Genomic DNA, 25,766 nt, shown 5'->3' with positions numbered 1-25,766 from the left:
GAACGAGAGAGGAGGGCCACACAGATAAGATAGATAGATCAATCCATAGATAGATAGGTAGGTAGATAGATGCATCAGGTTTGGCTTGATCCTCCCCCTGTAACCCCTCAGGGTCCACACACGCAAACGCGCGCGCACACACACACACACACACACGCACTACATGTTGCTTTACAAAGAATAATCATCATCAGAATAAGATTAATAACCGTCTGAATATATCTAGGAATTTGAAAAATAAAAGAACGACACACCGCCAAGGAAAACAGATTCACTCGCACAGCTGTGAAACCCGAAACAATTATACAGATAGCCTGGGAGAGAAACAGCTGGGTTAGATAGAGGGGAATATATAGATGCATCATCTACATATGCACACACCGTCTGTATGCAGGCTGAGCTGGGGGGAGGCGAGGTGCATGAAGGAGGTGAGAGGGGAAAAAAAAACATGTGGCTTTAGATTAAAGTACGAGGCCTTTTTCTAAGACTTTACATCTTCTCTCATTGTGCATCTATGCATGTGTAATGCATGGTTGACTAACTAGTTAGTGGTAAAATGCCCATCTGCAGATAAAGGGTCATTGATTTTAGCAGCTGTCCAGATCTCTCAGAGGGGTGGAGTTAAGGCAGACAGCTGATTTCAGGTCAGATCATGAGGGGGCTTAGTGGATGTTTTCCCATTTATTTCCTTTTTTCTTTTTTTTTCTTTTTTGACAAAACACAGGTAAACACAATAATTTGGCATTCAGAATAAGTACAGAGCAATCATTACCACACAGTCTGAGAAAGGGGGGGGGGGGGTGCAATATGTAACCAAAGCCATAAAATATGATCATAATAGTAAAATGGTGCCTATTAGATCAGGGATCTCGCAGCAAAAAAAAAACATCGCAGCAGTCGTCAATCAAGCCCTAAACAGTACACATTATATATCTGCCAGCTAATTCATGGCGGAACTCTTCGCTTGCTTAAAAGGGAGTCGCTCTGACATTTTCAGTTGGAGTCTGTTCTCCACCAGGGATTTTCAATGCCTCTGCCCGGTCCTGTTAACAGCCTGTTATCATTCATACTTGTCATTTGAAAGAAAGGGCACCACCGACCCCAACGTAGCAGGGTGGCTCCGTAATTTAAATGAGAACTGTTAGAAATGCTAAAAGGCTGGTTAAAGGCCCAAAGCGTCTCTTTTCTAGCCCCTGGTGAAGAACATGCCAAGCTTCACCTTAAACAGCCAAAAAGCTGAAGGAACCTAAAGAGCCATATATACACAGAAATGCGCCCGATAAATATAATTTTAAAAAAAAAAAAAAAAGAAAAAAGTAGCAATTTCTAATCGGTTTTCCTTTTCTTACTTTTTAACTTCATAATGGCAGCCACCACTCCCAACATTCCTTAATGTTTCAGCATTCCTGCTTTTCTCTTCTGTCGTTCTGAAAGGATCCGTTTTCACACTCAACAGTTTGGTCTTTTATTCTCTCTCCAGGCGATTTAAAACACTTTTTAAGCCACAAGCAGTTTTTAGTGTTCATTAAATACAAATCATCTTCAAGTCAAAAAGGGCACAGCGACAGAGAGCAAAATAACACGGGGTAAAGAAATAAGGGAAAGGAAGGACAAAGTCTACATGATTTGCACATTTTTTATGGACAAAAAAAAAAATAAAATAAAAAAAATACAGAGTGACTTGAATCCTTCCCACACCTCATGAGCTGACATACTGGAAAACATGTATTGTCCCTATACACACAGGCACAGCATGAAAACTGACTCAGCATGTAGAAACATGTCCTGCTATCAACGTCGTCTTTAAAAACATGTACAGATGTATGTATAAACACAACATGGCGCCTGGTAAATTCCATATCGTCAGCTGTTCAGAGTGAATAACCTCTACCTCCGGTCCTGTCTCTATCCGGACAAAACCAGCTCAACTTTGCCAAAGATTCTGGAGTACTGAAATATCGCATTACCATCCGCATGAATTGGGAGGAAATGCTTAAATTAAAGCGCTGAAATAAAATGCTAAACATTCCAGCAAGGGTGACTTTTGATAAAAAGCTTAAAATCTCTTCGTCTACCAAAAGAAAACTGAAAACACTGAGCTACAAAACTTCTAAAGTACATGGGTACATCTGCATGTGATGCTGACTATGTCCTCATAAGACTGTGGGAAACCAGGGTGACTTATGGGGACGCAGCCCCCAGACCAATGGAGATGGTGAAGAGACTCAGGAAAGAGAAGAATACACAGGGGATGGATGAAAGACAGGAGCAATAAAGAGAGAGAGGGACAGAGAGAAAGAGAGGGAGAGAGGTTAACTGTTAGTGAGCCTGGACAGTTCTGTAGAAACGTAAGGGCAGGTTGGAGAGGGCCGAGAGGAGGAGGGTGAGGAAGGGTCAGGACTGGAGGAGGAGGAGAAGGTGTGTTCTGGGGCTTCAGCAGCAGCCCCCTCCAGGCTGCTGGCCTCCCTGGCCACTGGCCAGTATGGAGCTGGTGGTGGGATGCTGGGGTCCAATCTTAATACCGTTAGCCTGTGTAGAGACGGACAGAGAGAAAAAAACGGATTGATTAAAAGACGAGGCCTTAAAATCTCTGTGACAGTGTTGGGAAGGTTGAGCTATTTTGTCGACGAACCCTGTCTAATTATTCTTTATTCCATCTTGATATTTCAAACACAGAAAACAAACTGACTCCATGACAGAGGAACAGAGTGAACTGGGAATACTGTGTAACGGTACACACAATTCCCAGTTCCCATTTTCAAACATTTACTCGACTCACTTCATCTACCTGAACATGTCAAAAGCAAAGAGACATCTACATTCCACACTGGAATCCTACTTTGAAGTTGGTTAACAATTTTAACATTAGAACTGTTGTTTTAAAGTTTTATACTAAGTAAAAAAAAAAATCCTAATAGTAGTTCCCACAGTATGAGTTGTTGATATTTCGGATCATGTGCTTAATATTCCCACATTAATCTGGGTTTAGTGAAATAACTACAGGCTAATTCCCACGCAGAAATGAGTATTATTCACAGTTTTAGAGCTAAACTAACTGAATAAAGTCCCTGCAACTAGAGGATTCACTGCTGTATTAAATCCACATACATCCTATATGCTGATATGGACACTTTTCCTGTGACATGTAGCACATCATTTTAAAAGTGGTGGTAAGAGAGCTGAGGAGTCCAAAAAGGATGCAGCAATCACATTAGCTGTGCTGCATCATCAGCGTTTATGGATTTGTAGTGATGTGCTGCGAAGAGATGACCAGCAGTGAGAGCTGTGGAGTCCACGTTGTCCATCCACGCATCCACCCTCAATAAACTTAACTTTTGGAGACATCAGCAACCGAGGGAGCAGGCTTTCTACCTGGGGCTTAGCACATCTTGTGGGTCACAAAGGCTGGCTAGCGTGGAGCTTATATTGCAGTACAGGAACGGAGCAAGACACGATGCACTGTTCGCCGAGAGTTCTGCTTTTGTTTCTACCAGCTGCATGTTTGTGAGAGACTCTCTATAGATCGTCTCAAGGGGAAGGAATGCAACAGCTGGTGTGCAGCGAAGTAAACAGGCAGGACACGTGTTTATGTAAGCACTGTAAGGAAGCTATTTCAATGTAAAGGTGATGTTCTGATTAGCTTGTTGTAGAAGTTAGGAAGTAGCAGAGCAACACACCCAAATACAGCACTGCTGTACTTTCTCTTGAAGAAAAAATAAAAAAAATAAAACTTGTTTTGTCATTTGATCCAAAATCTGATGACTGTATAAAATGTTGTGGTGTCACCTTCTCAATGTCGTACATCTAAAATGTTTTGGTTTGTGATATAAAGTGCTGGCAAATATTACACAATGGTTGTATCGCAGGAATTTTAATTGCCTGTTACAGTTCTATAATAAACACATTAAAACCTAAGAGCACATTAACCATGGCAAGAGAAAAAGAAAGTCCAAAAATGTGCAACTCTAATCACAGCCTAAATAAAACACTTCAGAATGACTATGTGTTATTGCTTTCATGGGGAGATTAACAGTGCACTGTGTCTGCAGGGGTTCCTATTAGATCACATCATAGAGGAAGCAACAGGTGCTGCTGCGCTACACAAAAGAAAAGGAAACACCAGCAGCACTCAAGGACGCAGGGAGAAAAAAAGAATGAGCATAAAGGAAGAGAAGACGGAGCGAGAGGGAGGCAGGTGGGTGGTAAAGAGACACTTTTATCCCTCTCTCCCTCTCTTTGTACTGTACTGCTCACTTTCACGCTCTGTGTTTCATCATCTCTCTGTGTGGCTCGAGCCCAGTCTCATTCGCTCTCTCCCTCTGTATATATTTATCTCTCTCGCTCTCAGTGTAACTCCCCCTCCTACTCTCAGTAGCAGTAGTGCCTCTGGGAAACACTGTATGCCTTTAAATCACATTTATTGAGCTAAGGCCATGTGTGTGTGAGAGAGTATGTGTGTGCGAGTGTTTTCTCATAGTGGCTGCCAACATTTCTGGTGGGGCTTCCCCCTCTCTCTCTCTCTCTCTCTCTCCCTCCCTCCCTCCCAGCCAGTCAGCTGATGTGGTTTGGCCGGCCGGTCTGCCTTCGCTCCGTCTTACTGTTACTAATAACAAAAACACTCGGTGGCTGGCGTACTCCAGTCCTGTCTGCCCAGCGCCTGGACTTGCTGCCTGGCTGGCTCAAGGTCCAGATATGCTCTGAAACAGATGTGGACTCAGACAGCTGATTCACACACGCGGCTGTTTATAAACTACATTAGCAGCATTAGTCTGGATACACACATGTGATCGTATGCTGGGACTGGGAGTGTGAGGACCATGAGATTAGTAACAACGTGACTACGCAGGCATGGAAAGCTAATTTTGTGCTTAACTGGCTGACAAGATAAACATCTGGGTGAGTGGAAACCTAAGAGTTCATCCAAACCAAACATCACATCAGCATTTGAACAGACTGCCGGGTGACTGAAATAGGGCCGGTGTTGAGTGTACGGTGCTCTATCCTGACTACCAATCAGAGCTCTGTGGTCAGGGTTTAGAGCGGTGGACGTTTCTCTTTTTTTCACAGCTAGCTAGCCAGCGGTGCAGCTGCATTCAGGAAGATGTGTGGGTGGGATCGGTGCAGCTGTACATGTTGTTGAGATAACAACTCTAATAGTCAGCATTTTCTCATAGATCAATATGAAAACTGCTATGTTAAGTGTTCTTCACAAAAGCTTCTGTGTCGACTGAACGTGATGCCTAACGAACTGATGTAGCAGACTTTCTACCTAAAGTGAAGTGAAATTAAAATGAGGTTAAAAGCTTAATTATCTAACAAAGCTGGTAGAACGAATCCTATATATCAAAACAGACAGAGTGGAGTCATCACAGGCACTAAATGTGAACACATAGCGACGTGTCAACGTCCAGCTTCATAAACACTTCGCTGGCCTGGACACAGACACGGACACAGAGACTCTCTGTATCTTTTTTTCTTAATATGAACCATGTCTTCGGATGTGTAAGCTCTCTGACTAACAAACACCCTGGGTGTCTTAACTTCCATGCGTGAAAAGCTGCTTCACTCAGAAGATAACAATCTGGCTGACTGGATCGCAAACTTCCTAACTGGCTGAATAGGCAGCTTGCTGGCTGACTGGCTGGCTGGCTGAGTGTTTGTTTTCTTGCTGAATGACTGAGACCTTGTGGGATGTGAGGAATTTATGAGCTGGCAAGATGCCGAGAGAGTGAGACAGACAGAGGAGAGAGAGAGCCAAGGAGTGAAGAGAGTGCGAGTGGAAAATGGAGCAGAGGAGAGGAGGAACACAGGGAGTTTTGCTTGGCTGGAGTCAAAGGAAGCAAAATGGAGAGTTCCCCCCCCCCTCTTTTTGAGGCTAGAGGGAGCGTGGCAAGCCACACACACTGCTGGAAAACCACACCAAGGAGAAAGAGGGGAGGGAAAGCGGGAAGGCAAAGAGGAGAACAAAGACTGGAAGTAAGCAGAAGAAGAATGGTGAGGTTTTGGGGGGGGGGGAAGTAAAAACAGAAGGAGCAGCATGTCTCACCTCATTGTTGATATCAAACACTCCCTCCTGGATCTTCTCATAGATCTCCTTGGCTGTGTTGATGAAAGCCTGGGACAGATAAGGGAAGTGAGAGAGACAGAGAGGTGAGAGGAGATTCATTTAGATTTGGTGCAGCAACTCCCACAAATAATCCTTCTTAGCTCTAATAAAAATGTTTTTACAACAGAGCTTCACATAACTCGGATGGAAAACAATGGGAATTTAATAGGAACAAATTCAGGCAGGCTCAGACTTTCAACCACCTGATGTTTTACTTCTCTTTCAGGCTTCTATGGATCTACAGGTTAAGACTATCACTAACTTGGCATCACTGTGAACTAACATTTCTATTTTTAATCAACAGAACAAATGAAAGTGTGAATTGATTTGTTACATACACCAGCTGCCTGTAAGAAATGGACATTATATATTCAAGGGTTGTCTGCTAAGCAGCTATGCATTCACCACTTACAATATGTCAAACAAAAGCAAGCAGGAGAACCTTGAAAACACTCTGGAACGTAGATGCCAAGGCCTCCCACCAGCATGCTAACAAAACTAATATTTTAATGATGTTAAATTGTGATCACTTTAAAAGTAATATTTCAAAATTAAGCAGAAAAGTTCAAAATAATTGATTTAAGGGAGAGTTACGCACTGCTTTCTTGCTGTGTAAATCCTTATAGGTTCTACCGAGCCAGAGATATTGCGGAGGTACTGCATGTCATAATAGTTCCAAAAACGTTCTCTGAAAAACTATAAACAGGCTCGATGGTTCCCAATGCTTCTAGTCTTTGTGCTAAGCTATGTTAAACAACTCCTCATTACTTATTGTTACAACTAGTTCATGTTTCCATGTTAATACATGTCAGTACTAGAGACATACAGCAACAATTCTGCTAATCAATCAGGGAAAAATAATGCTTAAAAAATATGAAAAAAGGAATATATCATTATCAAATGCAAACATTTCCTCAGAATTTCCTTTTTGGCCATTAGTCAGATAAAAGGGGAGAAAGTTAACAAGAACCAGTTGCATTGACATATTGATAATGAAACTAACAAGAGATACTAAGAGATAATGCTACCCTGACACTGACTTCAGGGAGTCAATTCTGAAGTATAATTTAAAGTAAATGTGTGTATTATCATGTCAGAGGTACACATTTCTAATAAGTTTGTAGTTCATCAGATTATAGAGACGGAGTGGAGTAAATCAGTGACTCTCATGGCCACTCTTTGGAAGACACTTTCAAGATGCTCCTTTATTGTGACGAAGAGCTTAACATGTACAATATTTCGAATGCATCCTCAGTCACAATCTTGCATTTTAATGAGTATTAAGTTAGAAGACACAGTTCAGCAATAAGATCTGAGGAGAACACACAGGGGCACCACACACACAGTCCGTTTTCTCTCCACATACACACAAGCTTTCCCCGACAGCAACGCAAGGATCAAAGATGATTATAAAAGTGGAATTAAGTTCCCTGAGCAACTAGCCTATGACTGTAGTATCGATGCATTCATCTCTAGCGACTATCTCTCAGTGTTTGTGTCTCAAAGGTCTAAAGTGAAGAACTAGAGATCTGACATCAGATCAGATCAAACACACTTCACTGTATGTAGGAACAATGGAATAATGCAGGCTCCTTTTAGTCCACACACATTAGTAGCAGCGTACAGAAATAAGCTTAGTCAGACCCAAAAGAAAGTGTGTTCAGAAACTAAAAATATGTCCTGAACTTCTCTCTGACGCCCAGTCAGAAATAGATGGAGGAGCCCAAGGGTCCTCTCTAGTGCACCCTGTCCTGTTCACTTCACTGTCCTCCTTCCTTCCTTCATCCAATTCATCACTATATTGCTGGTTCCTTCACAGCTTCTTACGATTTCTTTTTAGGAGTTTTGCAAACAGAAGACCTGACATGTGCAAACTGTACACATGAGAGGGAGTGAACCTACAGAAAACAAGTTGAATAATAAAACAATGATGACAAGTAGCTGTAAAGAAGATGTTTAGAAGAGGGAGGGAAAAGCAGATGTACAGAGAGCAGAAGAACACAGTGGCGGCAGAATAATAGAAAGAGATGAAGGAAACATTCAACTAAGAAATAGGAAAATAAGCACGGAAAAAGCAAATAAGAAGAGGGGAAAGAGGGAACAAATATAAAGGAACAGAAGTGGGCAAAATCTGAGGACAGGGCCTCAATGAAGTACGGATGGAAGGAAGGATAAGAAGAGTGGCAAGATAAGACGATGAAAAGATGCTTACAGGAATCTCTCTCTGTCTCTAAGGACCATCCCATCAGCCCCGGTGTCCACCCACAGACCCTGGCGACAAACTCAGCACACTGATTGGCTGCTGAATGTCGCTGAGGGGAGGCGGGGTGGAGGTTATGAATATGTATGAACTATAACTGGTTGATATACTGCTAGAGAGAAGGAGGGAGGTGATGGGAGGAAGAAGAGGGGAGGAAAAAAACAGGGGGAAAAAAGACATGGATGTAAGAGGGTAGGAAGACGCAAAGGAGAAACGGACAGAAGAGACGCTGGAGGAGGGGGATAAAGATAAGGACGGCCAGGCGGAGGGGGGAGGTGAAGGAGGCGAGGTAAAGAGCAAATGATGGACGTCGAGGGATGAGGAGGGATGGAGTGAGGAGAGATGAAGGGAAGGGAGGAGAGGAGCGGTATCAGGAGGATTCAGAGGACACTAATGAGACAAATTAATCATACCACACACACACACACACACACCTCCCCCCTCATCTTAACCCCAGAGAGAGCTCTACTCGACAGTGGTGTGGGTGTGTGTGTTTGCATGATGTAGGCCAGGCAAGAGAAGGTTTAAAAAAAAAAAAAAAAAAAAAAAGAAAATCAATGTAAACACACACATGCACACACGCACGAACACACATTGTTTGGTGCCCCTGGCTGGCATGCTGTGCTGTGTAGGATGGGATTATTTATGTGATTGGATAAGTGAGAAAGGGGTCCCAAAGGACAACGCCATGCATTCATTACACACAACAACACCAGGGGTGTGTCTCTGCGAGGGGCGGAGCAGTGTGCACAGTGTGCTAACTGTGGTTCATGATGCTAATGAGGAGCTGGCAAGGTTAGGCTGCGGCGTGCTGATCCGTGATGCTACAGGTCAACAAGGAGGTCCACTACAAGTGTGACAGTCCATCCAGAGGGAGCACTTACACCTCGGATATACAGAACTGTAAAAAGCTCAAAAATAACCTTGATTGGATTTTTACCGTGTGTCACTAGTGTGTATTTATTATCTTGTAATATACAAATAAATACCAACACTAAGATGGTGTCACTATAGGAATCACCAAAGCAACTAGAATTCAAAGTCACAGCTACGACTATTACACCAAATAATAACACCATCAACACATGCGTATGCACTCATGTTATGTCAACTGTACCGATGATCAATTCAAAAAGAAATATGTAATAAAATGAAAAGTCCCAGTCTCATTTGGTCTCAGTGAACAATCTTCAACATATTCCTGAACAGGCCACCATCCCAGCTCCAGGGCTAAGTGAGTATAAAGGCCTCCTAATATAAATGGCAGTCAGTAATTTATTACAGCAGTGCAGTTGTATTTTATTATGAACAAACAAAGCTCTGACTTCAGCTACAGTCGTCACCAGGCAGCACTGATAACAGCAGATAATATGTGTGAAATTGTGATGTGGCCATAGATTGATCTGTGGGGAAACACTGTTACTAGCATTTGTGTGGAAGAACAAGGAGTAGAATATGTTTGTTTTATACAGAGGTGCTGTTCATAGCAATGGGGAAGTCAGGTTGATGTACACCGATACCCTTAGTCAAAGTATCATGGGTGACAGTAGTGCATATGTGTGGATATGATTACCTCCTCTACATTAGAGGCAGTCTTGGCTGAGGTCTCCATGAATATGAGGCCGTGTTCTCTGGCAAATGCTTCTCCTTCCTCTTTCTTCACCTCTCTCCTCGACTCCAGGTCACTAAAACACACACACACACACACACACACACACACACACATTGATGCAATCCAGTATATATACAATACCAAATACATGTACAAGAAGCTTAGTCTGCACCACTGGCACCAGCACACTAAATGACTAAATCATAAAATATAACCACGATGCCCATTTGCTTAAATCCTATAAAAAGTTAGTACTTTCAAGGAACAACAATTTTAACTTGAATCATTTCTCTTACATAACGACGTTATGCAACATCAAGTGACAGCAAGCAGTTTTGATAACAACCAGCCGATGTGTGTTGCAGAAGTAAACTTCCTCATTTAAATCCGACACGAGCGTGTATTTACCAAAGGATTTAGCACTGTGCAGTAGCGCTTTCTCACATAGTGGTGTGTTATGTAACCTCAGGTACAGATTGAGCCCACAAAAAGGAGAAGTGGGTTTATATTTGAACAACATTTAACTCAAATTAGTGTCAGACGGTTTGATTTGTTCAACTCTGAACACTAGTTCCGGTATAAAATGAGGACCAGACCCAACTATAAAGGCATCCCAGTTAACTTGGACAAATGCTGAACAAGCCGTTGTTATCTTAAATTCCGCTGAAGGCTTGTTGAAGGTCCAGTTTTATCTAGGGCAGTGTGTACCCATCCCTCCGTGTCTTGTAGCAAAACTCTCACCTCTTGTTGCCAATGAGCATGATGACCATATTGGAGTTGGAATGTTGGCGGGCATCCTCTAACCAGGTCGTCAAGTGGTTGAAGGTGTCCCTTCTGTGAAACAAAGACTGCACTTTGATAAAACTGAAAGCAGGAAATGTCGTCACACAGTCACATACGCCAATGTCCCATTTTACTTTGCTTTGTGCAAGTGAATGACGTGCGTCTCACCAACTCTTGCAACATTCAAATTAGGAAAAAAGAACCAGATTTTGTTGACAAAAATAATCTCAGGGGGTTAAAAGAAACACTTGGAAGAGCGAGAGAAGACTCCAGTATCAACAATATAATCATGCTGTGTGCTCGTTTAACAGGTAACACATTATTGTACATCAGTACAGAGTTGATGAGGAATAACACTGGACTCTTGTCCAAAATTTAATATCCAAAATCCTTTTAGTGGCCACTGGAGGTTAAAATGCACTCCACACTAGTAAATCAACTGCCTATAGTTGTAGATTAGAATATCCATAAAAGATACATCACAACCAGCCCTTTTTTAAATGGGAGAAGCCAGAGGATGAGAAATTCTGTATTAGGAGCACTGGGCCAAAGGTCACAAGGCCACAAAATGATTAAAAGTCATCCTCTGGGGACCACGAAGATCAATAACAAATTTCATGTTAATCTGGCCAGTGGACGTCAATATGTGTTTCTTTGAATCATAGTGTTGAATGGATGGAGAGGCTGTTGGTGGGCCATGAGAAGAGAGGTAACACAACACATGAAATCATGGTACCTTGAAACACTAAGGTTGACTGTAAATAAAAGAGGGTAGAAACACGTTTCAGGTGGTTAGACTAACTGTCTAATAACAGTAAGGCAGAGAGGACAACATAATATATTTTTTATTTTAACTCAGAAGAATACGAGATTTGAGATTGGTCAGATGAAAAGTAAGTCCGCACGTACATGCTTCATGTTTTCAAAAACACAGATGACAGAAAAGCTTGTGAATACTCTGCTTTTGAAATGCTTGATTAAGTGTGGAGCTATGGGTAGCTGAAACAGAATGTCTCTTTCGAGCATTTTCCCAGCGTCCCTGAAAGCAGCTTGTCTGTGAATGACTGGATGTGTTACCTTGTGATGTCATAGACTAGCAGTGCTCCAGCTGCTCCTCTGTAGTAAGACCTGGTAATGGACCGGAACGATTCCTGACCGGCCTGGAGAAACACATACATATATTAATAAACAGAAATTGAATGTTGAATAATTGAAATGTCCAGAGACACTTCCAGGGTTTGGGGTTTTCTAGCATCTGCAGCCCTACTGTGGCTTAACAGGCCAGCTCTTTCAGACATACAATAGTTCTTCCAATCAGTCCTGTTTATGTGTGAGTCCTTTCCTGTTCTTTAGCCCTCGTGCACACTATGTTTCAGTCCGGATTCTCTGGCAGAGTCCAGCTCCAGCTTTTCGGTCAGCTGTGGAGAGGACAGGACAGAGCAGAGCCTGTAACTGGATACAATGGAGTTCTCTCTTCCATTCTCTATCTATCTGTCACAATTCCTTTCTTTCTCTGGGCTTGTGTGCCTAACCTCCTACTTTCTCTATTTACGATCAACAGAGAAGGTCACATTATCTCTGGTGTTAGGTTATATGGATTAGACGTGTAGCATTTAAGTCACACTTGACAGTCTGTCCAGCTCTCCAGGTCACCTTGTTCATTATTATCCCCTCATTGTCTCACCTTTACCGTGTCTTCCTTCCATCACTCATCTTTTCATTCTGTCTTTATGAATCCCCGGGCCTCCCCTCTTTCACCATCTAGCATTCTTACCACCCCCACGCTATGTCTATTCATCCTCTGCCTCTGTCCAATTTACAGTAACAACGTTGTCTGTGTTCATGCAGGCCAGAGTGGAAAACAAAACGCCACTTTATCCTAGCAGCTGCAAGCCCAACACTGCTCTGACATCATCTGAAAAACCAGACAGTCAGCCAGTCAGTCAGGAACACAGTCGGTTGGTGAATCATTCAACAAGTCAGAGGACCAGGCTGCCAGTTTGTCACCCATGGACCTAGACTGTTGGTCAATGAAGCAGTTGCTTACGAAGTCAGGACTAACCAGTCAGCTAAATAAAATAATCAGCTAGAGAGCAATTCAAAGGTTTGATCAGTCAATGGACTAAACACCACGTTAAGTGGTCACTAGAGCAGTCAGTAAGTGGAGTAGTCCAGCAACCAGTAATGCTATTGGTGAATAAATGATAAATAAGGGTGAACGAGGGAACACTGAGTCTGTCTGCCATCTGGCCAACAGGCGTGTGTGCAGAAACACATACACACAAATGCACACACTTATTCATATGGCAAGTGCAGCTCACACAATGAGCCAAATGGTTTCTCTAGCTGTTTGGTAATGGTGTATTGTGCAAATGTGGCCATCAAATGACTGCCACTGAGCTTGACTGGACTGAAATTTAACCAGGATTATTTCCCATCTGGACAATCAGGTATAAAAAGTACCTCTCAGGTGTGATAGAAAGTGTGTTGTAGTCTGGGATTGAGAACCAGGCCTTTACCGTTCAGCGTTCTAACATTTTTTTCATGGAGCTCTAACTCCACCTGCTGGTTATCTGTTTAATTGCATGAACAGAAAACCACAGTGACTCCACGCTTACAACATCACATCCTTCCTTCTTCTTCCTGTGTTTGGGACTGTCCCAATACTGGCACTTGGTGTCTTGTGTAATGAGGCGTGCTCATGTGAATGTAAGCCATATGCAAGTCTGAATCATGGTGACACACACTATGTTGCTTCAGAGTGCTATTTGGAGCTACAAGTCAAGATTCAACTTATAAACTGCAGAACCTTTTGAGGAACCCTGAGGAATTGTGGTCTAAAGTGAGGTCCAGGGAGACAGCTTTAGACTGTCCCTGATTTGTGAAGATCAGGAAGTGTCAGAAATAGTGGCTCTTGCCATACTGGATGTGTCTGACTGATATTTGTGGAGCTTTCCTATGCACCAACCAGTTTTCTTTACATTTTACGCACAAAAAACTGATATAAAGACATTTTTGTTTTTGATGGACCGATAACAATGTCTAGTGAGTGAATGCAGACTATCGCACTTTTGATAAGACAAAAGACTAACTGGATTAATCTTCCAAGCACTTTGGCTCTGCTGTGGAAAACAAAGCCACTGGAGGAACCTTTTCTCTGGGAAATTTCCTCTTTATCCAGTAAGTACTTAAAGAGAACATGATTTCATTCCATTGTTCATCTTCATCCTTCTCTCTGCTCCTGAATGTGTTGTTTTTCACTTCTATTGAACTGCAACTCTAATGTTGTATGACTAATCCCAAATTACACTGGATCATGTTGTCACTAATCAAGTGTTTCTTAGTGATCTCTGAGAAACCTCAAAGCATTTTAACACTGTAACAGTTACTGGAAACATATCACACTAATGGGCACTTGAATGTGGAGTGGGAGGACAGACCTTTATTTTCTTCACCTGTAAGGAAAATGTCACAAGGCTGAGGGAAGATATAATATAGAACTCAAATCAACTCATGGTGCTAAGGGAGTTACGTCAGTCAGAAATGGTTTGTTATGTAAGTAATCACGGATTTATCGTATCAAACAGGCTTTTCATCAAATAGAATTCAGTTGTAAAAGCTAAAAACTAATTTCTGAAGTTTTCAATTGCAAAGCATATTTCATATTCTGGGATTTGATTAGCTTTGGAGTCCATCTAAAGCTCTTGAATAAACCCTAAAGTATGTATTTTATTCAAATTAAAAATGCTGCCAAGGTGAGAGCAAATTGTCCATGTCATGTAACAAGCTCCAAGACACAAAAAAACAACTGTACTAGATTAACTAATGCGAGAAAGCTTGAGGCATTAAGTCTGATGCTTTTAAAGCCTCAAATTTCAAGAGTAATGCGAGTTTGTTTGTCTTTAGTCTTGAATGTGTTGTCACAATGCGGAAGGCTGCTTTTGAAAAATACATTCAATAGGAATATTACCGTATCCCAGATCTGCAATTTGATCTGTTTGCCATCTATAGTGATCATCCTCGCTCCAAACTCCACACCTAGACAGACACAATGACAGAAGAATGGGAATTAGATACAGTTAGGCACTGGCTCATCAAAGGGCCCGGCTGCTTAGTAACGAACCACAGAAGTTTACGCCTCCTCACAAAGCTGTACATGTGCACAGAAAAGGGGCAAGAAGAAGGGAAACGCACAAAAAATACACAATGAGACACAAACACTGCTCTGATCTCTTCTTCTACTTTGCATGATCTTGTAAATACAAGCTACTGTTTACACTGATTAGGCAGAACAGCAGAATGTTGTTAGTGGGGTCTTTGGGTCCTATGGGTTGAGGGGAGGGGCCTCTGTGGATCATCCCACAGATACTTGATCAGTTTGGGATCTAGTGAATTTAGAGGTCAGGTCATCTTGTGCTGCTCTTCATTTTTTTTTGCTTATCAACTGTTTCTGTCATCGCTATGGAGTGGGGGTGTTTTGTCTGCTGTAGGTGGGTGCTGGTGCTACTGCTACATGTCTCAGTAACAGAAATACCAGAATAACACATTCGAATGTCATTTTGATTAAGAACCTTCACAAGAACCTATGCAAACTAAACATATTGGCTTAACTGATTTATTGGTAGTTTCTGTATTGTATTGTATAAAACTTACAAATCTTACAACAGCTGTTAACATTTCAACTCAACCCACAGTATAATAAAGTATTCAGAAACTCTAATCCACAATGACAAAGACAAGATAGTTGTTTTTAGGAGTTTCTGCAAATTTTTTTTTTTTTTAACATAGGTGTACATAGTGTCTGAACATAAACTGAGTCAGCAGATTATACAGTTTCCATAAAGAGAAACTCAGAGAAAATGAATAAATAATAATGTACTGTAACTGAGGCAATGCTACGATGGGAATCTGGCTTTTATCAGATAGTCTCTGTGAATGTCAGCAGGGCTATCCGAGACAACACCATCTTTCACGGTGATAAAGGTTTATGTTACGTTCAGTGATTTACCTGAACAAGACATTCAACTAATTACTTCCATCATTTTAACCCGTAACACCAGCTGTACTTGTTGCATTTAGTTCTTTCTTTGCAATTGTACCAATGATTAGGTTGCTGCTGAATGTTCCTTCCAACAAATTGTGGAAGTTGTAATTTCTGAATGAATGTTTAATACATTTATTACATTTAAAAGAATGGAATTTCACTGATGGTTTGGACATGATGATGAGGACAGGTGCTCTTACCAATGGTGAGGTCGTGAACTGGCTGAAACCTCTTGTCTGTGAATTGTAGTAATAGACATGACTTTCCCACACCTGAGAACAGAAACACAAACAACATTATGTGAAACTCCTAAGGCCAGGAAATTCAAGCGAGAACATACGCCAAGTACTCAGTGCTGACAATAAAATACCACATAACATTTACAAACTCTAAACGCTTCACATTGTATGCGACAACAGAACAGTGAGTTTCAAACGTACAAAAATAATCCACGTGTTGTAAATACATTCCATTCATTTTCATATGAGAATGTTAGTTATCATGCACTTCACACAACCCCAGCAGGGAGAGAACACAATCTCTTTCCAGATGGTTCAGTCAGCCTAGTTAACTTACTGTTAGCAAGCTAACTGACCAGCTGGCTACTGCGTATGTGTGATGCCATTGTTTTTCCAAAAGGGCACTAATGAATCTGCTCATTATTAACACTACACATGACTGCAGTGCTGAATGTTTCAGACAGCCACAGGTTCACAAACATTAAAATGGACTAAAAGTACAGCAACAAACATGTCTTTATCATACAAAGTCTGTCTCCTATTAGTTCTAGAAAACTCAGCAGAAAACAAAAGAATCACAATGGCTCAGGATTGCACAGTCAGATGGTTTTTGCAAATGTCATTAAATGCTTGTGTCTGTCTTGTATTCACCTCTGGGGCGATTGGACCATGATGATATGGCTTTGGCGGAAAATAATTTGATTCTTAGACAAGACATTGCTGAATGGAAAGAAAATGAATCATCTTCAAACCATTCAATCTTAAAGAAGCCCAACAGTGGCCGTCGGATTCAATGAAGCCAAGCATGTGGTTTTATTCATGCTTTATTTGGTATATTCTAGTTTCTAGTAGATGAGCATTCGGGGTCAGAGGTTAGGGAGGGAATTTACATACGTATGCATGAGAAAAGCAGTGACTTGGGGGAGGGGTGGGGTGTGAAAAGAACAAATGAGGATGCTATGGAGATTCAAGGAGGTGACAGAGAGGGACATGGTCTTCTTCCTCCATGGTTTCCAACGGTCACTATTGCCAGGCAGTGGCGTTGCTAGGCAGGGGCTGAGTGATGAGGATGATAATGGATAGAGGGATCTCGAGGAGAGAAGCTATTTAAAGGTGTAACAATCATGTTATTGTCACTGTCATCAAACGCAGTGAGATGTAAAACAAAGTCTTCTACAACTGGCTGAACAGTGAGCAATGACAAAATATTAAGCAAATGAGGTGCCACTTTTTTTCAATTAGCCAAATTAGTCACAATGCAAATAACAGAGCATTTCTAGCCAAGGGTAACAGTGTGACGGTTGTGGCACAGACCATGAGCAAACTGTCGACAGCAGCCTATAACCAAAGCCCGCTGTGCTTTCAAATGGTGAGAGTGGCTACAATCACAGTTGTAATTAGGAGAGAACTGTTGTCTAGTAATACGTTTAGGTGAAAGCTCTTTCCTACACTTCCTAGCTGAGGTACAAAACGCCTCAACAAACTTAAATTTAAACATACACACTATATTATTGGTAGGTGAATAATTAAGTTGCTTTGGCTAAGCAAACGCTTGCCTAACCCAACAGGTATGAAAGACGGATACAATAAGCACAGGCAAACACTGTGCTTCCTTCTGCTCTATTGCAAGTGGTATCACTGCAGCAGCTAGTGATGGGAAAGCTATGGAGGACAACATGGTGCACCAAGTCAAGCCAAGTAACTTTCAAGTTTCTCCAGTCCATGAAGAATTTTCAGATATAGCCTCTACTTCACTCATGGGCATTTACAGATCAGTCCTTCAATCTTTAAGAGACAAAAGTGTGGGTTACTTAAAGACAAATGTTACATTAATGGATTTATAACTGTACATTAAAAACAGTCAAGCAGAGCACACAGCTAAAATGTCACAACACATTAAGATGCGGCTCATCAGTAAAACAATGCATAATCGGGATTTGCTCAAAATTCTACTTTCTGAATGTGGTCCTTGTCCTGTTCACCGCATGAACAACTTCAGTTTGTTTATTATAAGACGCAATAGGTCAACTGGAAAGGGGGCCTTTTAACACGCTAAAAAAAACACATATCGCCACCTAGTGTGGAGGAAGAGGGCATACTCCAGTCAGTTGGGACAAGGGCCGCATTCAGAAAGTCGAATTTTAAGCTGTGTATGTAAACGCACCGATTCGTTCTTCAGACATCTGGTCACAAATGACATGACTGAACATTAGGGCTGGGCAGTTTTATGGATATCACGATATATATCGATATTTTGTTTTCCAAGAAAGTATAGATTATTCAGCTGCGAGTATCGATACATTAAGTTCCATTCAAATACCCCGTGTTCCACCTGGCACTCTGCATTTTGTTTTCTTATCCTTACATAAGCTAGTGACAAGATACAGTAGTTTAATTTACGTAAGCTTAAGAGATACGCTCAACAAGTTCATAACAGTTAAATAATATAAAACATCTTCTCACTTGTGAAATGGAACGGTATTCGATTTCAAATCTGAAGAGAATGTAGATCATGTGGTCTGCAGTTATGTGGGGGGGAGATTTTCTGTTTAGTGTTCACTTGTAGGTCAGGGCCTACAGGCCATAAGCTACTGTGTTAAGACAGGTACAATTTTAAGTTGGCCTAAGTGTTGTCAAAGAATCTATTCAGAACAAGCCACTTGTTGTTGCACTTTTTAACTCTCCATTGTTCATGCACTTTATTTACAGTTCAAAGGCTTGTAAGCTACCGTTTCCAAACTGTAGACTCTCTGTCCAGCCATATATTGTGTAACTGATGCTTTCAGTTTTCGGTTCAATTAATTCAATCCAAGTCAATAGAACACTCACAAGATGTCATCAAAATCACACTCTCCCTTCAAAATCTTTCAGAAAATGATGTAAGTCTATTGAATTGTATCGAATTGTATCATTGGCTGAATATCATGTATCGTATTGTGAGATTAGTGTATCGCTACAGCCCTACTGAACATGAATCTCACCAACTGTCACCAGACGATCACATTATTAATGGAATGTCTGTAGTAAATTTCATGGCAATCCACTTCACACTGGGCTAATATTTTGAGATTCAAAATGAAAAATCAATAAGAGGCTCAATAAGAGGCTGTGGTTTAGTGGTGGTTCCACCTCAACTACATATTTTGTTCTGCTGACGTGTTGCAGTGCTCCGCAGACCAATGAGATGCTGCTCAGCACGCTTATAGCAGCAACCTGAAGCTGAGCAGGGTCAGCAGACAGCACCACGATCCCTGCTTAGGAATCTGACAGGAAGTCTGTACACATGAACCATCCCCTCCTCTGTGGACATCCACACGAAGCCCTGATTTTGTGACTTCACAAATGAACACACTGCAAGTGTGCTGGTGGAGCATGAACCTGGAGAACAGTCTGTTTTAAGGAGAGGCTTTGTGAGAAGATTTGGCCTTATTTGAATTAGTGGTTCATTGTGACACAAAAAAGGTGTTAAACTACTGCAGAAGAATCATTCAAATCCCATTCTCCTTCGCCATACCCACCCACTGTGCATGGCTCGACGCGGCTTCGATATGTGAACAGGAATGTTGTGTCGATCCGGGGTTTTCGCTCTGATGTTGTTGTATCTGCCTATTAAATTCTGATCGATAGCCTGACAGTGTGTATCATTGTAGAAGCTTCAACTCAAAAACATGTTTTGGTCTACTCTCATAAAGACTGATCTCTGAAGGGCAGAGATTTTTGTTCATTTTTTTTCAATCCAACAAATCAAATGTCTTGTTACGATCGTTAATGGGAGTGCATAGGTGAACAGCGACTGTGTTTATACAGCGATCGCCCACATTTTTTTAATGATCATGGCAGCACTCTGCATCCGAGGAGAAGAGGACATTTGGCGGCAGGTATCGAGCTCTGTGCAGGACACAGTGATTTATTCTAATATCAGCATTTTGGAAATTTTTGAAAGAGCGGGGGTATGAAGGGTCCATTCTTCAGGTCATCGACAAACTGCAACGTTATCTGCAATGTACACGATGACGTATGAGGGAGGAAAAAACTGGCAAGCAGCTGTCACAGCGGGAGGTCCGACTGAGACATTTATACCGCTTTCACATTGGCAAAAGTCCTGGTTGACCCGGGATTTTCAATGTAAAAGCAGTATAAATGTGTCAGACCGGCGGATGGTCCACACGTGGGTCAGCGCAGTACTATAAATTAGACTTTACACAGTCATCCAGAGACATCCACATCAGCCCTGTGTTTTCCTGTGTCCTTGAGAAAATTATATCCCATCTACATCATAGACAAGTTATCACTGAATGAATTGAACAGTATAAAAGTAGAGCTCACAAAGAAAATCATGACTCGGCTTAAAGAGTTTTCACTTTTCACGGTTAATCAAATAATTGATGAAATATTCAGGGGAGTAAGTGATTATGAAAAATTATTCTTAGTTGATACCTACTATACGAGTGGGTCTAAATAAAGTAAAACAACTGGTCATTCAGTGTATTTACATGCAGAGCTTAATCAAGCTATGCTCAAAATTCGACTTTCTGACTAAAGTCCTTGTCCCAGTTTTACATGCAGCGCAAGAAAACCCAACAACTGATCCAACGTCATATAATAAACGAGTCGTTCATGCGGTAGAACAGCATTTCACACAAAAACCATAGTACATTTTTTAATCTCGTACGTAATGTTTGCGCTACTTCTGGTGCAGATAAGATACGCGCTATCCCTCAGACGGTTCTTCTAGCGGCTCCGTTTACCTTTTTCTTCTGCGACCGGCTTTCTTGGATGTTTTTGTTCCGGGGTCACACACCAGGGCAGTGGTTGTGGAGCATGCGCACACGCATTATCCTACTGCGGTTACCATATACATGCCGAAGAAAATCGAATTCCAATCGCAATAATGACTGTGCAATAAGTTTTTTTTCCTTTTCCCCAAACAAGTGCAATATCATACAATCCTGTTTACATGCTAATTTGTATATAGTGTCCTTTTAGTTAGTTTGTTGTACATGCCTTGTGTAGTTTAGTTATTTATTGAATATTTATCTTTTGCACTGACAGGAGAGCTGCACCTAAATTTCGTTGTGCAATGTATATTGTTATATGCTACCGTGCAATGACAATAAAGACTCTAATCTAATCTATTTGGGTGTCTTAATCGGATAATGAGAACTTCGACTTTAATCGGAGTAACGTGTTACATGCACTCAAGTTCTCCTGTTATAGTCTGATTAAGGCAATAATTCATTTTTTTTCACGTGCATTTAAACGCAGTGTTTACAGCCATCACCGGGCTCTCAAAGGTCCCTATAGTGAAGCTTTTATCAGTGCAAAACTGATCCAAGACAGTTTTCATAATAGGTTTAATGACGAAAAGGGAAGTTACACATACTTGCTCAATGTTGAATATTATTGTTAATATAGGTGCATTGACCTTTTTTGTGGACAATAAAGTATCCAAATGAACTCTAGTCCCCCCTTGGACACATGTCAGTGCTACTCACAGAGACAAATGATGATTCACAACGCATCTCAAAAGTCTCAGAACAGGGTCAAAGTTCCCTAGAGAGTGGCAAGTCTCCAGAAATGTGCAGACCTACAGGCAGTGTTTAGTAGAACAGAGTCTATTTTTGTAAGTTTAAACATGAGGCTATAATTTTCAGTTTAGACTCAGTTAGTCTTTCTGGCAACTAGACCTGCAGACAGCCTGGCAGGAGGCCATTGGTCAGAGAGAAAGTCTGACTAAACAAAATATACCCTCTGCCCCCTCTTCAATAGTTTAATAAATGTTCTGACATTAACACTTAATGGAAGCGGGAGAAATAGCGGATGTTATATGGACCGTCATTAATTCAACAAATTTTAAGATTCAGAAAGCATCACACTGAGAATCCATCTGCACATTGTAAGGACATATTATCTGCCGCTCAACTGATTAAGATACAACAACTCGAACCAAAACTCAATGCAATTAATAAGCATTGGTTAATGATCCTCTTCATTTAAATTACAGATACAACTGAATGTTTTAATGTACTCAAAATCCAGGATGTAATTTCACACATCCACACAACTTTTTAATTCCCCCACCTGCATTCATGAAAAAAGAGCATGAGGGTCCATGGCAGAAAAAAACACTTTCACATATGAAGTTAAGTCATAAAGTCATATGTTCCTAACATAACCTGGGGCCACTCAACTAACCAAACTGAATATTTCCTCTAAGTAAGAACATGGCTAAATATTACTATGTCTTGTTGTTTGCTAAATGTGGAAAAGCACAATTGTGACTCTGGCTCTGCTTGACGGTTTAACCCAGGAGATTTCTGTTTAACGGTTTAAAACGCTTGACGTTTTAAACCGTCACAACTGACTCGAAATAAGTCTTCCTCATTCTCTGAGTGGAGGTGTGATGATTATGATGGATCTAACCCAACTGGTTGAATGAAATGAAGGAATTTAATTTGCACTTCCAACTAGTCCTGTTGGACAACTACCTTCCAGGCATGGAAACCCAAGGTGTCTTACAGATGGTATGCAGCAGGTGAGGGTGAGACTGTCACCTGGAGGGAGTCTAAGGATTTGGTCTCCCCTCCAGAATAGTGCTTCTGGTCTTTTCAACTGTGGATTTAGAAATATTTGCTCCAATTCTAAATGGCAGTTACCAGTTTACACAAAGACACACCCAACTACAACATGTCAATCTACCATAGTACACAACTAGCCATACATAATGAAGGGTAAATTACATCACTCTACCAAACCAGAAACCGGTGTATCTCCATTAGTCTGTAGGAGGATGAGATAATGACCTGACAGTTTGAGTCTCTGATCTTTAAAAATTCTCAACAAAGACACAACAACTCTGGGCTCTGGTTTTACTTGCTCATTTCCTAATGTTTCACAAAAAACATCATAAGAAATGGCAGAATGATGTCAAAATAATGTTCCCTTGTCTAAGAAGTATGAGGTTCATATCAGGATGCTAAGAAGAAAGTTTTAACAGAGTTGATCAGGCCTAAATTACAAAAAAAAACAAAAAAAAAAAACTTGCATCACAAACACTGATACGATTCATGATCTGTGCATAAATGTTCTATACATGTGCAATTTCAACTAGTGTAACATTTGGCTGCGTTGTTGACAGAAGTCACATGATGTAGAATTGGCAAACATCCTGTAGCACTAGGTCTGCTCATTTTCAGTGCTCCAGGACTGGAAGTTGGGCAAGTCTACCTTGTTCAAAATATGGAAAGATGAAATTGTTCAGTCAATAAATACACTACTAATACTACATAGCAACGGTTAAAATAGCTTATTCATTGTTCAAATAAAGCTACTGACATCCGTTGCGGTTTCTGACAAAGGTCAAACACTCTGCACAATATCCCATGGAAACAGTATTGCGATTTCTGTTGCGTCTGTCCAAGTTTCTGTCGTTTTTTCAGAGCTGTTGTACTGCTACCTAGACAAGGAAAATGTGGGTTCATCTGTTGGTGGCACACAAAACAGCATACACATGTTGTACTAATCTATTAACATTACATATCTACTCTGCAAGCGATTTTCATTATTGTTTTTTTTTAAATCATGGTCACCTAAACTAGCAATTACAAAAACGTTCCTCTAGTTTCACAGTGGATGTGAGTGCTGCACAGAGGAGGAGTACGTCTGCGTGAAATCCAGCTTGGACCTTGGCGGTTCTCTTTGGCACTTGCTACTACGGATAAACAACAACAGCTGGCAAACAGGACTGGGCTTTGCAATAACACTATAGTAAACACCACCCCAAGGACCATCTGATCACCCAAAAATAAATCACACATATGCATTTGTTTCTCCCCAACACGTAGAACAACTTACACTATATGTTTTCCTTCCAAAAGAATTCTAAACGAATCATAATCTAATTAGGGCTTTCTTGCCAGGGAATGCCTATTTGAACCCTGACTGTGTATCTGGTTTAAGGACTCGGTGAGTGCTGTTAACAGACATTCTCAGTCCAGGACTGTGTTTTGCAATAACACTGTAGCAAACAGCACCACAAGGATCATCTGATCATCCTAAAATAACCTATGCATATGCACATTTAGAGTTTCTCCGCACCATGTGGAACAACATACAATATATATTTTTCATGCTATGGTCTTCTAAGCTATTCATAACGTAATTAGTGCTTTCTTGCCAGGAAACGCCTAGTTGAAGCCAGATTGTGTATTTAGTTTAAGGATTTGGTGAATGCTTTTAACACATATTCTCAGTCCACCTCAGTTGACTGCTGCTAACCTCTCTGCTGTACTGACAACGATGCCATATCATTATCATGCAGCAGCATTTGAGATGCACCTGCTGCTCCCCTGCAAGCTCACCGAACAGGGCCTCACCGGCACAACCTGCTCAGCAAACAGATGAAAACACTGCCTGCCTATTAACATGCAGTCTGCACGGGGTTGGCTACACGTACACAAACCTACGGCGTTGTAGAATCTCAGAGCAGGCTAGAAAACCCAAGTGAGCAGCAGAAATCTGGTCAGAAACTAGAGCTGTTCTACGCCATTTCGGGGAATAGTGGAGGCTTTAGCTTGACGTCCTGGCCTCCTCTGCCGAGAAGCTAAGCTAACCTTAAATGCGTTGTTTATAAGGCAATAACAACTTTAAAACAAAAAAATACGTGTGGTACTGTTAGTTGAGGTGCATGTTAAGACCCAACAGAGGGTTAATTTGAAGTCGTGACAGCTGTTTGCTAAACATTTAGTAGAACAGCCTGTTCGCTAGGCTCACTGTGGCTAACACCCCCACCCTCGACGCAAATGGACTAAAGGCCTAACATTTATTTATTTATTTATTTATCTGCCAGTGTCTACAGCCGCTATGCCGACTCAGTGCAGGCAAAGCTCGTCGCGGGGCGCCTATATATCATTTTCGGGCACTGTCAGTGTCTTTTAAGCGTTACCAAAATGTGATACCAAGGTAGAATCGGAGCTGTCGTCCCACCCCTCGCGCCTGTGCTGTTAACACGTCACTGGACCATCCAACACTGCGGAAATACGCTGATAGCTAAATGCTAAGCGCTAGCTCGGTGCTAACTGGCAGTCTGGCTGCCACTTCAGCTTACCCGTGTCCCCGATGATGATATATTTGAAGAGGTACGCGTACGCCATGGCCCCTGGGTGGTGCAGTCAGCTGTCTCGACCGTTACACCTTCTTAAAAGCGACCGTTAACCGTAAGAAAAAGTAGCTGACTGCTCGTTAGCCTGTTTTTTCCTCTGTCGGTGCACTCACTCACTCACACAGGAACAATAAACAGCCAGAGCCTCGGCTCGACGTCACACGGCCCGCCCTCGCCACGCTACAAGATGATGTCTTCACTGTCCGCTCGGAAACTTTGCAATGCTTTTCTGTAGTCTGCTCTTGATTGATATCAATTTCAATTTTAGTTTATTTTTCAGTTCAACTCAATTCAATTCAAATCAATTCAATGTTATTTATATAGCGTCAATAATAATACAAAGGTCTCAAGATGTTTTACAAAACCTGGCCTGAAACCTCCAGAGGAAGCCTGAAGGAGACAGTGGCAAGGAAAAACTGAAGCTAATGATGTTACACGGCAGTTTGAGAATATAAGAGGTTGACAGGCTGGATGATTGTTCAGAGGTAGGAGTGAATAACTACAGGCCATGAAGACTGGGTAGGCTGAAGAGACCACGACAACAGATACGGGTTGTAGCTCC

At 41.5% G+C, this 25,766-nt stretch overlaps 1 protein-coding gene across 1 annotated transcript; it reads right to left on the bottom strand.

The window, feature by feature from the left end:
• Positions 1–1,451: 1,451 nt before the first annotated feature.
• On the bottom strand, positions 1,452–25,357 carry rab2a (RAB2A, member RAS oncogene family). Its single transcript, XM_047588735.1, has 8 exons — positions 25,151–25,357; positions 16,006–16,077; positions 14,732–14,799; positions 11,839–11,921; positions 10,720–10,812; positions 9,940–10,051; positions 6,047–6,115; positions 1,452–2,529 (listed from the first exon to the last, which is right to left on the bottom strand). Exons 1-8 carry the CDS (start codon positions 25,194–25,196, stop codon positions 2,434–2,436), a joined length of 639 nt encoding a protein of 212 aa, XP_047444691.1. The 5' UTR covers positions 25,197–25,357; the 3' UTR covers positions 1,452–2,433.
• Between the last annotated feature and the right edge of the window lie 409 nt (positions 25,358–25,766).

This window comes from Mugil cephalus, chromosome 7 (assembly GCF_022458985.1).
Source record: "Mugil cephalus isolate CIBA_MC_2020 chromosome 7, CIBA_Mcephalus_1.1, whole genome shotgun sequence".
NCBI lineage: Eukaryota > Metazoa > Chordata > Actinopteri > Mugiliformes > Mugilidae > Mugil > Mugil cephalus.
The sequence above is the reverse complement of the archived record's forward strand: the minus strand, read 5'-3'. Positions and strand labels throughout refer to the sequence as shown.

Coding starts and splice junctions, on each gene's coding strand:
- rab2a (XM_047588735.1), bottom strand. CDS start 25,196: ATGGCGTACGCGTACCTCTTCAAATATATCATCATCGGGGACACGG. Junction 10,813..11,838: donor CTAGTCTATGACATCACAAG/GTAACACATCCA, acceptor TTTGTTTCACAG/AAGGGACACCTTCAACCACT. Junction 6,116..9,939: donor CTGCCTCTAATGTAGAGGAG/GTAATCATATCC, acceptor TATCTGTCCCAG/GCTTTCATCAACACAGCCAA.